This window comes from Oncorhynchus masou, chromosome 27, assembly GCF_036934945.1.
Source record: "Oncorhynchus masou masou isolate Uvic2021 chromosome 27, UVic_Omas_1.1, whole genome shotgun sequence".
Taxonomy (NCBI): Eukaryota; Metazoa; Chordata; class Actinopteri; order Salmoniformes; family Salmonidae; genus Oncorhynchus; species Oncorhynchus masou.
Window position 1 is genome coordinate 26764569 of NC_088238.1, and position 15956 is coordinate 26780524.

The 15956-nt window shown below is 46.5% G+C and overlaps 1 protein-coding gene across 2 annotated transcripts in view; it reads left to right on the forward strand.

Moving 5' to 3' along the window:
- LOC135515915 (calcium/calmodulin-dependent protein kinase type 1D-like) overlaps positions 1-15513 on the forward strand; it is a 65874-nt gene extending 50361 nt beyond the window's left edge. For both annotated transcript variants that reach the window (XM_064939777.1, XM_064939778.1), the window contains 8 exons: positions 2778-2916; positions 4086-4212; positions 7371-7446; positions 10797-10909; positions 11282-11360; positions 11480-11567; positions 11945-12230; positions 12342-15513. In XM_064939777.1, the coding sequence (XP_064795849.1) occupies positions 2778-2916; positions 4086-4212; positions 7371-7446; positions 10797-10909; positions 11282-11360; positions 11480-11567; positions 11945-12230; positions 12342-12466 (1033 nt within the window). In that variant the 3' untranslated portion in view covers positions 12467-15513. The remainder of the gene's footprint in view (positions 1-2777; positions 2917-4085; positions 4213-7370; positions 7447-10796; positions 10910-11281; positions 11361-11479; positions 11568-11944; positions 12231-12341) is intronic.
- The last annotated feature ends 443 nt before the right edge of the window (positions 15514-15956 follow it).

Genomic DNA, 15956 nt, shown 5'->3' on the forward strand with positions numbered 1-15956 from the left:
TGCTCAATGGGATTGAGATCCTGGCTCTTCTCTGGCCATGGCAGAACACTGACATTCCTGTCTTGCAGGAAATCACGCACAGAACGAGCAGTATGGCTGGTGGCATTGTCGTGCTGGAGGGTTATGTCAGGATAAGCCTGCAGGAAGAGTACCACATGAGGGAGGAGGATGTCTTCCCTGTAACGCACAGCATTGAGATTGCTTGCAATGACAACAAGCTCAGTCCGATGATGCTGTGACACACCGCCCCAGACCATGACGGACCCTCCACCTCCAAATCGATCCCGCTCCAGAGTAACGCTCATTCCTTCGCCGATAAACGCAAATCCGACCATCACCCCTGGTGAGACAAAACCGCGACTCGTCAGTGAAGAGAACCTTTTGCCAGTCCTGTCTGATCCAGCGATGGTGGGTTTGTGCCCATAGGTGACGTTGTTGCCGGTGATGTCTGGTGAGGACCTGCGTTTACAACAGGCCGACAAGCCGTCAGTCCAGCCTCTCTCAGCCTATTGTGGACAGTCTGAGCACTGATGGAGGGATTGTGCAATCTGGTTTAACTTGGGCAGTTGTTGTAGAAGCCATTCTGTAGCTGTTGTGCAAGTGTGATGTTCGGATGTACCGATCCTGTGCAGGTGTTACGCGTGGTCTGCCACTGCGAGGACGATCAGCTGTCCGTCCTGTCTCCCTGTAGCGCTGTCTTGGGCGTCTCACAGTACGGACATTGCGATTTATTGCCCTGGCCACATCTGGAGTCCTCATGCCTAAGGCACGTTCACACAGATGAGCAGGGACCCTGGGCATCTTTCTTTTGGTGTTTTTCAGAGTCAGCAGAAAGGCCTCTTTAGTGTCCTAAGTTTTCATAACTGTGACCTTAATTGCCTACCATCTGTAATCTGTTAGTGTCTTAAAGACCGTTCCACAGGTGCATGTTCATTAATTGTTTATGGTTCATAAAACATGCATGGGAAACGGTGTTTAAACCCTTTACAATGAAGATCTGTGAAGTTATTTGGATTATCTTTGAAAGACGAAGTCTGGAAAAAGGGACGTTTCTTTTTTTGCTGAGTTTATTTGACCCTGTGCTCAATCTCCCTCAGTGCAGTAACGAGAGGTGCAATGAAACTGGTCGATCTTGTGTAGTATAGGTTGTTATTGTAGATGGACCGTTATGTTTTTATCTTATGGCGGTTAAGATTAGAATTGTGATTGATTTAAGCTGATCCAAGATCAGTATTTAGTTCTAGTTGAGGCTGTTTACGGTTCAGTGTGTGGGTTAATCGGAATACCAGTAAGGATCATGGTTACAGCGCCCCCCCATGGGGATCAGAGAAGAGGAGCAGCCCCTCAGGCTCCTGCTGCACCGTCTGTCAACTCAGTACTGAGGAAGAAGGTACAGTACATTTGCTTCCCAAGCGCCATACACAGGGGCACCGAGAGAGAGACTTTATTGGGTCAATATGAAAGTACTAACATCAGTGGATCAAAACAGTACTTCCTGGTAGTCCTTGGCGTGACATGACTTTCTATTGAAGGTCAGCTGTCTGTTTATCAATAGAGTATATACGAGGACTGCAGCCAGATGCCTTCAGGGGACATGTTAAACATGAGAGCGTGAGACAACAGAAACAGTGGGTGGGGTCAATACAGGAACCAGGAGAGGGAGCTGTGTACCTGTGGAAATGCAAAATGTCCTTCCGTTGTGTCAGTACAAACGGAGACCAGTCATAAGAGACAGATTCTACCTCATTAATCTTCTTACCATACATACTAGGCATTTTAATTTCTCTCTTGGTTCTAAAGCATGTTAAACCTAATATAGAGTAATTTGACTTACATTTATTTATTTTATACCTTCCTCCCTCAGAACTAGTCTTTACGGACTGTGGCACTATTAGAGATGAGTGGTTGGCTACTCCCCCTTGTGGTGGAATGTGACAGAAAGCTACTTCACCCCGACAGTCAGCCAGAGACCTCCAGTATTTACATAGGTTCTCTGCAGTGCTACGCAGTGACGACACCCTGCTCAGATACAGCGGAGTGCCACTAAGCTAATGACCAGTGCGCACTGAGCTGTTCTGTTAGTGGCAGACCCAGGATCAGTTTACCCTTTCCATAACCATAAGGGACGGCCGGACAGACTACAAATCTGTCCTTAGATCAGTGCTTAGCAGCCATCTATACTGCCCTGTGCAAGCTTGCTGTTGAGGACTGAGGAAAGTTCTGGGATGTTCATCTTCTGGCCTGTGGCTGTTCTGGCACTTTAAAAAACAAAACAATCTGGCTTAGAGTCTTAAAAAACAGCAAGGGCACCGTCTGACACACACACACAGTCTGAAGCTCAGCTATCCTCCACTGTGTGAATCTATGATCTGAGAAAAATGAGGCACCTTTTTTCTCAGTTTCTTTGTTTTAGATTTTGTTTCCTTCCCATCTCCTGTCCTCTCTCTCTCTGCTACAGTTCTCCCTATACAGTTAGTTTTAGACTGTATGGTGCACTTTGATTGGTCGTGATAGTATGGGGCATGAAGGGTTAAGTTTAGTGGAGCAGCGGGTTAGAATGGGTCAAAGCATACCCCCACTGTGGGGTACACACATGTGTCAAAAACACACACACACATACGGTTGAATGGAGGCAGATTCGTATAGCTCCTAAAACGAAGTCTCACTGTATCTGTCTCATGATAACAGGTTCCCTCCAGATGTGTGTTTGTGTCTGCATGTTTGCCCATCTGTTTTACTTACCTTGTTTACTGACCCCCTCTCTGTCTGTGTCACAGAGTCTCGGGAGGTGAGTTGTTTGACCGTATCGTGGAGAAGGGGTTCTACACAGAGAAAGATGCCAGTACTCTCATCAGACAGGTGCTAGACGCTGTCGACTACCTCCACAAGTTGGGCATCGTCCACAGAGACCTGAAGGTGACGGTGACACACACTCGCACACACTGAAACACACACGCACACAAAAACCCTGTCTACCCCCCCCCCCCTGCATCTTGACATGCGCGGATCACTTGTGTTTTATGGGCCGTGATTCATTGCGGTGGTGAGGTGCAGCTTACCGTTTGTGATTTAGGCCGCTCAGCGGGTCACAACACGCAGTGGCTTCTGTGAAATATACCACATAGCGGACTCCACTGAGAGAGAGGAGTACGGTCATACGGCAACATAACTGTACTGAAGGTTATAGACTGTAGAAAGAGGAGGAAGGGAAGCGCTACTAAGGTACACAATAGTACATTTTGGTAGATAGAAGGTGCTCTTTGGTAAACGTGGTAAATTGGTCATCAAAAAGGAAGGAGGGCCTCCCGGGTGGCGCAGTGGTTAAGGGCGCTGTACTGCAGCGCCAGCTGTGCCACCAGAGACTCTGGGTTCGCGCTCAGGCTCTGTTGTAACCGGCCGTGAGGGTTTGGGTTTGGCCGGTAGGGAAATCCTTGTCTCATCACGCACCAGCGACTCCTGTGGTAGGCCGGGCCCAGTGCGCGCTAGTTGGATGCGGCGCTGTGTTAAGAAGCAGTGCGGTTTGGTTGGGTTGTGAAATCGGAGGATGCATGACTTTCAACCTTCGTCTCTCCCGAGCCGTACGGGAGTTGTAGCGATGAGACAAGATAGTAGCTACTAAACAATTGGATACCATGAAATTGGGGAGAAAACGGGGTAAAGATTCACACAAAAAAAGGAAGGAGGACCAAGGCACTCCTTCATATAATTAATTAAAATGGTTTTATTAGTATGACATTTTCAATAGAAACAATTTTTTAACTTTTTTTTTACGACGCATTTTCGGCTGCATGGCTTTCGTCAGCGACTACTATTGAACATGCCATACTAATAAAGCCATTTTAATTAATTATATGAAGAGTGCCTTGGTCCTCCTTTATTTTTGGTTATAGACTGTGTTGAAGGGTTATAGACTGCCTTTGACAAATGATTACGGTTTTATATCTACAGTACGTTCAGGGTAAGTAGAGATCCAAGGATGGGAGAGCTCCGTTTGTGGTTAACACGATCCCTCTATCTCTCCATCTTGCTCTCCTCATCTCGCTCTCTCCCTCTGTCCGCTCTCTCCCTATGTCCGCTCTCTCCAGCCAGAGAACCTGCTGTATTTTAACCCCCAGGACGAGTCTAAGATCATGATCAGTGACTTTGGTCTGTCCAAGATGGAGGGCAGCGGGGATGTCATGTCGACCGCGTGCGGAACGCCGGGATACGTGGGTAAGAAGAGATGCCCCCCCACCCCATAACCTTAAATGTCCTTACTTAGAAGTTAATGCCACTTGTTAATATACCTTGTGTCGTCAGCTACTTAAATGTTAATACTGGAAGCAAGTCTTTTTGGGGTTTTAGGCTACCGTCCTATGCTACATTGTCTAAGTGCTCACTCTTACTGGGTGTGATGCCATCACTGTGCTTTACATAAATGACACACTGCATAATACAGTATACTGTAGGTGAAATCCCACTGCTTTAATTATGTGCGTGCAATGGGGGAGGGTGCATCTGTGTGCAGCTCACACACACAGACATCCTGCCTCTGGAGTAAGAAGGTCTTATCACACGCTGACAGACCCTGCCCCCAGTCGCCTGCTTTCCCCTTTTTAACAGAGCGACTGAGTCAGACGGCCAACATGGCGGGGCGCTCTACTGCAGTTCACTACGCGCTAGAGGGCTGTCAACTCTGTGCCACACATGGGGATTTATATACTGTAGCCCTGTGTGTGTGTGTGTGTGTCAACTCTGCCACATGGGGATTTATATACTGTAGCCCTGTGTGTGTGTGTCAACTTTGTGCCACACATGGGGATTTATATACTGTAGCCCTGGGTGTGTGTGTGTCAACTCTGCCACATGGGGATTTATATACTGTAGCCCTGTGTGTGTGTGTGTGTGTCAACTCTGTGCCACACATGGGGATTGATATACTGTAGCCCTGGGTGTGTTGTGTGTCAACTCTGCCACATGGGGATTTATATACTGTAGCCCTGGCACTGTTTTTGCATGTGTGTGTCTTTGAGTGTTAGTTTGTGTGTGTGCGCTTTTTCATCTCATCAGAGTGTGTGAGAGACACATATGTTTACATTATTTCCATGACAGAACCTTTCACATTGACGTGTAGGACGGTACCTCTGGTAGTCAGACACTCTAAAGACTCATCATGTTGACGTGTAGGACGGTACCTCTGGTAGTCAGACACTGAAGACTCATCACGGACGGTACCTCTGGTAGTCAGACACTCTGAAGACTCATCATGTTGACGTGTAGGACGGTACCTCTGGTAGTCAGACACTGAAGACTCATCACGTTGACGTGTAGGACGGTACCTCTGGTAGTCGGACACTCTGAAGACTCATCATGTTGACGTGTAGGACGGTACCTCTGGTAGTCGGACACTCTGAAGACTCATCATGTTGACATCTTATCTGCCGGCTCCTGTCCACGCCCCTACATCCACATGCAAGTCAGTTAGCAGACACTTGTTTAAGTTCATCCATGTTGACGGGAACTATCTGGTAGTCGGACACTCTGAAGACTCATCATGTTGAGGCCACGCTAAACAACACAGACACTTGTTTAAGTTCATCCAGTATAACCTCCCTGGGATATGTGGGACGGTAGCGTCACACTTGGCCAAAAGCCAGAGAAAATGCAGAGCGCCAAATTCAAATTAATTCCTATAAAAATCTAACTTTTTCATGAAATCACACATTTAAGATACCAAATTAAAGCTACATGTGTTGTGAATCCAGCCAACATGTCAGATTTCAAAAAGGCTTTTCGGCGAAAGCAAACGATGCTATTATGAGGATAGCACCTTCATAAACAAAAGAGAGAAAACATATTTCAACCCTGCAGGCATGACACAAAACACAGAAATAAAAATATAAATCATGCCTTACCTTTGACAAGCGTCTTCTGTTGGCTCCAATATGTCCCATAAACATCACAAATGGTCCTTTTTGTTTGATTAATTCCGTCGATATATATCCAAAATGTCCATTTATTTGGCGCGTTTGATCCAGAAAAACACAGATTCCAACGTGACTACAAAATATCTCAAAAGTTACCTGTAAACTTTGCCAAAACATTTCAAACTACTTTTGTAATACAACTTTAGGTATTTTATAAAGTAAATTATTGATAAATTGAAGACGGGATGATCTGTGTTCAATACAGGAAGAAAACAAACTGAAGCATGCTTTCTGGTCATGCGCCTCTATCAAACAGTACACATGAAGTGACCCTCGTTCAAGATGGCCGTCCTTCTTCATTACACAAAGGAATAACCTCAACCAATTTCTAAAGACTGGTGACATCCAGTGGAAGCGGTAGGAACTGCAAGCAAGTCCCTTAGAAATCTGGATTCCCAATGAAAACCCATTGAAAAGAGAGTGACCTCAAAAAAAATAAACATCTGTATGGTTTGTCCTCAGGGTTTCGCCTGCTACATAAGTTCTGTTATACTCACAGACATGATTCAAACAGTTTTAGAAACTTCAGAGTGTTTTCTATCTAACTAATAATAACTACTAATAATATGCATATCTTATCTTCTGGGGATGAGTAGCTTTTCATACAAAATTACAAATGCTGCCCCCTATCCTAGAGAAGTTAATGACATTGGAAGTGTCTCATCCTTCCTCCTCCCTCTATCCCACAATCTCTTCAGATGAGGCCACTGCAGTTTTTGTCCCTCCATCCCTCCCTCCCCATCTGCTGTAGGGCTTTTCTAAAAGGCTGCAATGTGACGGTTGCTGCATTAGAAATGCTGCTAAATATAGCAGGTACTGGATGATGACATTGAGAAGCCTGCATTCCTGAGGAATGAATAGCCCAGGGTTAGCACCTGGCTGAATTAAGACCAGACTCTGTGGTTTGGACAGGCCCACCATCAGAGAGCGGGCACACGCATACACATACTGTGTACAAACACACACACACATGTCGGCCATATTGTTAGAGGAGATACGCAACACACGCTCAGCCCAGCACAAGTGAAGAAAGTATAACATTTGAGCCTCTGTGTGCACACACAGTGTGACTGTCTGTGGGTGTGCGTGTTTCCTGTGATCTGTATTTACCTCAGTCTTCAATATTGTTCTGTTTGTCGACCGTTGTTTGGGTGAGCTCAGTTCTATTTTGGCTGGGCTGTTATCATTGATTAGTCTGGACAGGCTTCTCTCAGTCTCGATAATCGCCCACGGGGGGGGGGGGCTTCTGATAGGATGAGCTCCAGCTCTGGGCTTGACAGCAGGGTAATCCAGGGGGGAGAACACGTCTCTGTGTCCGTCTCTCCATCTCTGACTGTCTCCAGTTATGTCATCAATGTCTCATTCCCCTCTCTCTACATCTCTCCCTTCGTCTCTCTCTCTCAGCTCCAGAGGTTCTTGCTCAGAAGCCCTACAGTAAGGCAGTGGACTGCTGGTCCATCGGAGTCATTGCATACATCCTGTAAGTTTCTATAGTCAATTGTACAACTCCTACAGACATGCTATGTGTTCCCATACCCAGTCAATGCCATGAGGGCAGAATTCACAGCTTTATATTGAGGGCCTTGGTTTGGATCCTTCTAGAGTGCAGCTGCATTTCACAAGTTCGCACACACGTTTGATTTATTGTGTGTGTGTGTTTGTCTGTGTGCGTGGATGTTTGTGTGTTTTGTAATGGAGAATGACACAACATCATGCCTCTCTCTATTCCTTTCATCAGAGCCAGATGTTGGTCTGCTACACTCTGCTCTGCTCAGTCACCATGTATGGACATAGTGCTTCTGAGGAGAAAAAACAGACTTTTCAATATGTCTCTCTTTTGTTTTTCACCCCTCTGTCTGTGTGTGGACAACCTCTGAGTCAGAGGGCAGATTTAGCGCTGTGTGTGTTCCAGCTCTCACTGACTGAGTTCTAGGCGTGTGTGTATGTGTGTGTATGTGTGTGTGTGTGTGTGTGTGTGTGTGTGTGTGTGTGTGTTAGGGGTTAGAGTTCAGGGTTCAGGGTTAGGGGCGTGGTGAATAGGGGTTAGGGGCGTGGGGGTTAGGGGCGGGGTGAATAGTGGTTAGGGGTGGGGTGAATAGGGGTTAGAGTTTATCGTTAGGGACGGGGTGAATAGGGGTTAGAGTTTATCGTTAGGGGCGGGGTGAATAGGGGTTAGAGTTTATCGTTAGGGACGGGGTGAATAGGGGTTAGAGTTTATCGTTAGGGGCGGGGTGAATAGGGGTTAGAGTTTATCGTTAGGGGCGGGGTGAATAGGGGTTAGAGTTTATCGTTAGGGGCGGGGTGAATAGGGGTTAGAGTTTATCGTTAGGGGCGGGGTGAATAGGGGTTAGAGTTTATTGTTAGGGACGGGGTGAATAGGGGTTAGAGTTTATTGTTAGGGACGGGGTGAATAGGGGTTAGAGTTTATCGGTAGGGACGGGGTGAATAGGGGTTAGAGTTTATCGGTAGGGACGGGGTGAATAGGGGTTAGAGTTTATCGTTTGGGACGGGGTGAATAGGGGTTAGAGTTTATCGTTTGGGACGGGGTGAATAGGGGTTAGAGTTTATCGTTAGGGACGGGGTGAATAGGGGTTAGAGTTTATCGTTAGGGACGGGGTGAATAGGGGTTAGAGTTTATCGTTAGGGACGGGGTGAATAGGGGTTAGAGTTTATCGTTAGGGACGGGGTGAATAGGGGTTAGAGTTTATCGTTAGGGACGGGGTGAATAGGGGTTAGAGTTTATCGTTAGGGGCGGGGTGAATAGGGGTTAGAGTTTATCGTTAGGGGCGGGGTGAATAGGGGTTAGAGTTTATCGTTAGGGGCGGGGTGAATAGGGGTTAGAGTTTATCGTTAGGGACGGGGTGAATAGGGGTTAGAGTTTATCGTTAGGGGCGGGGTGAATAGGGGTTAGAGTTTATCGTTAGGGCGGGGTGAATAGGGGTTAGAGTTTATCGTTAGGGGCGGGGTGAATAGGGGTTAGAGTTTATCGTTAGGGTCGGGGTGAATAGGGGTTAGAGTTTATCGTTAGGGACGGGGTGAATAGGGGTTAGAGTTTATTTATCGGGGTGAATAGGGGTTAGAGTTTATCGGGGACGGGGTGAATAGGGGTTAGAGTTTATCGTTAGGGACGGGGTGAATAGGGGTTAGGGACGGGGTGAATAGGGGTTAGAGTTTATCGTTAGGGACGGGGTGAATAGGGGTTAGAGTTTATCGTTAGGGACGGGGTGAATAGGGGTTAGAGTTTATCGTTAGGGACGGGGTGAATAGGGGTTAGAGTTTATCGTTAGGGACGGGGTGAATAGGGGTTAGGGGCGGGGTGAATAGGGGTTAGAGTTTATCGTTAGGGGCGGGGTGAATAGGGGTTAGAGTTTATCGTTAGGGACGGGGTGAATAGGGGTTAGAGTTTATCGTTAGGGACGGGGTGAATAGGGGTTAGAGTTTATCGTTAGGGACGGGGTGAATAGGGGTTAGAGTTTATCGTTAGGGGCGGGGTGAATAGGGGTTAGAGTTTATCGTTAGGGACGGGGTGAATAGGGGTTAGAGTTTATCGTTAGGGACGGGGTGAATAGGGGCAATGGAACAATAAAGGCTGTGAGAACGATGTAAAGGTGTGAGTTACCTCGGGCGTTAGAGCATCAGGGCAAATCTTCCTCATCCGCTGAAAACGTTCCTCATTTTTGCTCCCCTCTCCCTTTCTGTGTTGTTCTTGGCTCTCGATGGTTTGTCGCTCTGTCATGTGCGAAGCAGGCTCTGGTTCTATCTCTCACCCTTCTCCTCTTCCCTTGTTCTTTCTCCCGTCCCAATAGCTCAGACATCCTTCTGTTCTTCTCTATTTTCACCTGTTCATCCATCTCTGTCCGCTTATTGATGTAGTTATGTAACTCTCCATGCTTACACAGCTTTGGATATCAGGATCACTAGTTGTCACTGGGTCATTAGAGGTGTGTGTGTGTGTGTGTGTGTGTGTGTGTGTGTGTGCGCACTCCTGTCACCTCTACTGTACACATGTGAGGGAGGATAAATAAATGTCTGAGAAACAGTTCACACAGTCAGTCAGTCCAGCTGGTGGATTAAACTGTGAATGTTTGTATGTTCAATAAGTAGTCCTCAAACATCCTTGTGAATAGCCTAGGCAATATTACATTAGACCAAATATGTGTTTAGAGTTCAAGTAAATAGATTAAATCCAAGACTATCCAGTTGTGGATGGTAGTGTTGGGTCGAGGCCCGATGTTGGACCCCTTGATGTTTCCTCAGTGAGTTCCCAGTGGTCAGTGAGCTACTCCCGTCTTGTCATTAGCACCATTAGAACAGGCCTCGGAACTCGTTAGCCGATTTCCGAGCGCCTCCACACAATCCGTCTCGGCATGCCTGGTTGGGCCTCTCCTCAGGTGTGACGAGATCGCATCAGGTAATCAGGTGGAATAATCGCTCCGGCTCCTGCGGAGGAAGTCCAAGTCTTTAACCAAATGAAAGCACAAAAACAGAAAGCTCATTGCAGCCACATCAGGCAGAACAGAGTTCGATGGAGAAAGGCATTTTAATGAGGTTCCATCATAATGGCGGCTAATGTTTTCTATGGAAATCGTTTTGCCACAAGAAGTTCAATTAGTCCAGGATGAGGTTAGGAGAGCAGACAGAGAAAAGGGTTAGGATACATTACATTCACCTTGTCAGTTTGTTATCAATTGAATAGTTGTTCCAGCATTTGTCTCATTCGTCATCATGTTATTCTATTATCATCTTGAAAGGAAACAATTCCCTGAAGTAGGAAGTGAATGCATGTTAACCTTTTTTTTTTATGAGCTCACTTCCTGTCTGTGTCTGCAGGTTGTGCGGCTATCCTCCATTCTACGATGAGAATGACTCCAAGCTCTTTGAGCAGATCCTCAAAGCAGACTATGAGTTTGACGCGCCATACTGGGACGACATATCTGATTCAGGTAAGCTGTGTGTGTGCGTGTCTAATGGAGTGAGTGATCCCCTTCAGACAGAGCTCTTCTTCCTCCCGTCTGGCAAATATGGACACCACACCACCATAGCTACTTTCTCTTTGCTGTGACGTCGTCCTCTTGGAATTTGTGTGTGTTTTTAAGAGGTCATCACAGACCTGATCTGAGAACCTTATATTCTCCAGTTTGGCACCAGTCTAACCAGTAAACCATGAAACAACAGTAGTTATTACAGGAAGAGAGCTTCGTCCAGGTGTTCGGTACACTGGCCAGGGAGTGTGGGAAACCATGTGCCTTGAACTGTGGACTGTTTGTGTATGTTGTGATGAGTGTGAGCTACTGTTCCCTCGTGGGTTTTCACAGCCAAAGACTTTATCGGCAGTCTGATGGAGAAAGACCCGGCGAAGCGCTTCACCTGTGACCAGGCCCTCAGACACCCATGGTGAGAGACAACACACACCGATCATAAACGTGCTCGCTCGCATACACACACACACACACACACACACACACTCATGTGGGTATTATGGGATGTTAAAGTGTCTGTGTGTGTGTGTTCAGGATCGCTGGGGACACGGCCCTCTGCAAGAACATCCACGAGTCTGTGAGCAGGCAGATCAGGAAAAACTTTGCCAAGAGCAAATGGAGGGTACGTTTGCATGTATGGTAATAAATGTCTGAGTGTCATTCAAGTGTCCGAGTGTGTCTGAATGATTGCTTATTTAATGTAGTGTTTATAAATCATACACTGGTCTCTTCCCCTCTCTCTTCCCCCCTCTCTCTCTTCCTCCCTCTCTCTTCCTCTCTCTCTCTTTCTCCCTCTCTCTCCTTCTCTTGCTCTCTTTTCTTCTCTCTCTCTCTCTCTTTCCTCTCTCTCTTCCTCCCTCTCCATCCTCTCTTTCTCTTCCTCTCTCTCTCTATCTCCTTCTTTTGCTCTCTTTTCTTCTCTCTCACTCTCTTCCTCTCTCTCGCTCTTTCTTCTCTCTCTTCCCCTCTCTTCCTCTCTCTCTCTCTCTCCCTCTCCAGCAAGCCTTCAATGCCACTGCAGTGGTGCGACACATGAGGAGACTGCAGTTGAGCAGCAGTATGGGCCAGAGCATGGACAGCTCTCACCCTCACCCTCCTAACAGCCGGGCCGCGCAGATGCAGAACCAACGGAACCAGGCCAACCAGAACCAGGCCAACCAGACTCCCAACCAGACCACAAGCCAGAGCTCTACTCAACCCTCTCTGAGTCCAAGCCAGACTCGGAGCCAGAACCCTAATGCAGCCATTAAGAAGAGCTTTTCTGTGGACTCACCTCACAAGGACTGTAAGTGGACATGTATGCATCCACACAAACACACAAACCATGAACTAGTAAACACCAACTACCAGTTTGTTAGTTCTGACTGTGTGTTCATAGCCTCTGTTCTCCCCCCAGGTGCCCCAGCCACTCCCACCCCCTGCAGCCTGGTGTCTGCAGCCTCCTCTGTCCCCTCCGGGGGGGCGGAGCTCGCCCGGCCCCACCCATCCACTGTTGCCACGGTACTAACAGAGACTAAGTGACGCCAGGTCCCGCGGGGGACCAGCTGGGAGGCTACGGCGCTGTGAGAGAGAGAGGGGTGAAAACCGCACCCTCCCCTTCCTTACCGTGCCCCTACTACCCCCACCCAGCCTGCCCCCCGCCCTGCCCCTCCCCCACGCTGCATCTGGGAGGACTGGGAGAGCAGAGGACTCTAAACCCATTGCACCAATCACAACACGCCATACTCACCTTGGACACGCCCATTGTGTCGACTCTGTGGACCCACACCCACTCCGAGAGCATTATTAATTGGTTTACCTTTTGAGTGTTTGTTTCTGTCCGAAACCATGATGAGTGAAGTGGGTGTGTTTTCAGAAGCTGCCGTCGGATTGGCCGTTGTCTACGTCAGTCAAACTCAATTTCCCTGTAGTCTTTCCGGCATCTTCTAGAAGGTCCTACTTGTGAGTTTTTAAATTCTGTTTATTTTCTTGAATTCATCCTCTGGGTTAACAGTTACCAACTGGATCATTTTTCATTTGTGTTTTCTTGCGCTTTTTTTCTCCATGTTTATGTTCGCGCCCGTGTTTAAGACGTGCTTTAAAAGTACCATAAGACTGTTGAGTGATGTTTCATGAGTAAGCGCTTTATCTATTTGCACGTTGAGGTTTGGACGCGGTTTCAGACCTAGATAATGTGTGTACAGCTACCAAGTTAGACTCTTCATCTACGTGAATTTATCAGACAGAATGGAGATTGTAAACAGTTTTAAAATACCCAAAATGGGGTCAGAGCATTGTACAACTTATTTGTTAAGGGAAACATGCACTATGTTTAATTATTGTCTTACTTTGTAAGACTTTTATAACGACCACCCTATATGGGACGCATATACAGTCTGTTATAGAACACACTGCAGGTTTGGGATCGAGTTGGAGAGTGCTGGACAGGGGTGCCCCCTGTTAAAGTTTTAACCATCACCTGTTAGTTAACTGTGGGGTTTCCCATCCTAAAGATCAGGGGCTACAGGTGGGAAACCAGGCACTTCCAAATGTGCCTCAGAAAAAGCCCATGAAAAAGTGCAGCCATCGCTGTAGTGTCGTGTAAGCATGGGGAAACCCTGACCTACTGTATCAGTTTCCCAGGATCCAAGACGGTGGAGCTGTTGTCTCTACCCCCATCCCTTTTACAAAGCCATGACCTCACCACAAGAGCCATCATCAACCGGCACCCAGTACGCAAGTTCTCAGGGATTTGGACTGGGCGCCGTGGTGACCCTTGTTGCTGTAGAAACCGGTCGCGAGCATAGATTTGTCTACACAGTTAGATCCAAGTCCAACGATCCCTTTATGTCATTGTAATGTCTAGCCAAAGCACTGTTGAAACTGATTATACCTGATTAAACACTGATGGTTAGCTATGAGCTAGACCTACGACCCTGGCCGATCCCCACTGAGAAACGGATTGTTTTGAAACGAAGGACTGAACTCTGATAATCTGGAGAAAGATGACAGAAGACCAGATGTTTTCTATTTCTCTCCCCCTTTCCTTCTCCTTTTCTCTCTGTCCCACCCCTCCCCTCCCACCCTCTCTTTTTCTTTCTAGTTTCTTTAAGACCAGTTCACTGTATACTGTAGAAGTTTCACCCAACACTGGGACTGTTACGCTCACGACACCAGGGTCCCCTAACCAGACTATGGCCAGACACAGCCCTGCATATAGCCTGCAAATTGCCTACATATAGAGGTCAAAGTGCAGTATTATTATCTGGATTATTTTAGGGGTGGGTGGGCTTTACTTTAGGTCTCCGTTTTTGTTTATTTATTTATTTTAATCGAGGCAAGCATGTATTGTTTTCTGATATGAATGGATATATTTGTTGGAAACGTCTTGTGAATATGAATGCTAATTTGTAAGATAACCTATGCGAATGTTGTGTGTGTGTGTTTGTGTGTGGTGGGGGGTTGATTTGTATTCTCTTTGGAATGTTTAATGTGTTTAAATTAGCTACAGCCCCCCACACCTCCATCCCGCACCACACCAAGCTTTGATACCACGATATTCAGAGCATACCGTACTGAACACTCAGTAACTGCCATCTACAGCGTTACCATGGAGATGACGCCATCAATATTCTAAACAATATCCGACTAAAGAAAATACAAATAAAAACATTTTAAATTTAAAAGCAAACTCAGGCTTTAGTTTGCAATGTGTATAAACGTTGAAGCTTTGACTGACACGACATCCACTGTTATGGAGCTGTGCGGTTTTTACACATGTATCTGACTAAGTCATCTGTCGTCCACTTTACCCCCTTGCTCACTGACACTACGGCAACAGGCGTCCCAACACATGCCCATGATCAGCTGTCATGAGAGAGAAAAAAATCCCACAATGCATCGCAATGCTTTTTTCTAAAGATGAAATGTAAAGCATGTTGAAAAGTGCTTAAAGAAATCCAACTCCACAAGTGTTTGCATTAACTTTTATATGCCATTGTATGATGTGAGTATCTGTATCTAAAGAAGAAGATCAATGTGTCCATAGAGAGCAGAGTATTGTTGGGAACCACTGCATCTCCCTGTGGGTTCCTGTGAGGTCCAGACCCTGGGGAATGGGCCATAATTACGCTGCATGTGACCAGAACAAACCTCCATCTTGTGTGGCGGTCTCTCACTAACGACTCCTGGTAGATGTTCCCCTTAACCACAGATCTCGGATCAGAATATCCTCCCTCAATCTGAACCCTAACCAAAAGATATACTAACAACCATAGATCTAGGATCAGCATATCCTCCATTGATCTGAACCTAAACCATTAGGGGGAAGAGAAAATATCTGATCTTGTATCAGTGGTAAGGGGCAACTTTCTTCCTACTTCGTTAAGCAGACACCTCCTTCCACTTTGTGTGGCAGAGTGAGTTGCCCTGCCACTCTTACTGTGCTGTGATGACCTTCTGTTATGGGGCTTGTATATCCGATGCCTTCGACAATCATGTGCACATATCAGTTACCATGACGATGACAGAAGCCAGAATGACTGATTTAGTTTTTTTCTCTCCTGAAATAAATCCTGAACGATCATAAAGCAACCGTCTCCGTGTGTCTGTGTGCAGCGACTGCTACACTTTAAGCCATTCAAAGTTTGTTTTTGCACTTAGATTGATTTCCACTTCTAATTGGCTTGTTTGTTGACCCCTGACCTTTTTGCCTTGACGACCAGAGAAAGATTAGAAAGGAGTCGTGTCCCTCCATTACCCTTCCATACACACAACCACTGACTTCAGACACACCACAGATGCTCAACAGACAGACATTTGACAGACGTCTAGCAGATTCACAGATGTTACTCTCACAGATCCACTTCAGGTCCAGCTATGACCCTGGGTCTGAGTGAATGTGAAGACACATTGATCTACATGCTCACAAAACAATTGCCTCAGGCATCAATATTGTGTTTTCCCAATACACTTTATTTCTAATTGTATAGCAAATGACTGTTAATTAACTAATATAGTTAGAACTAGCCGC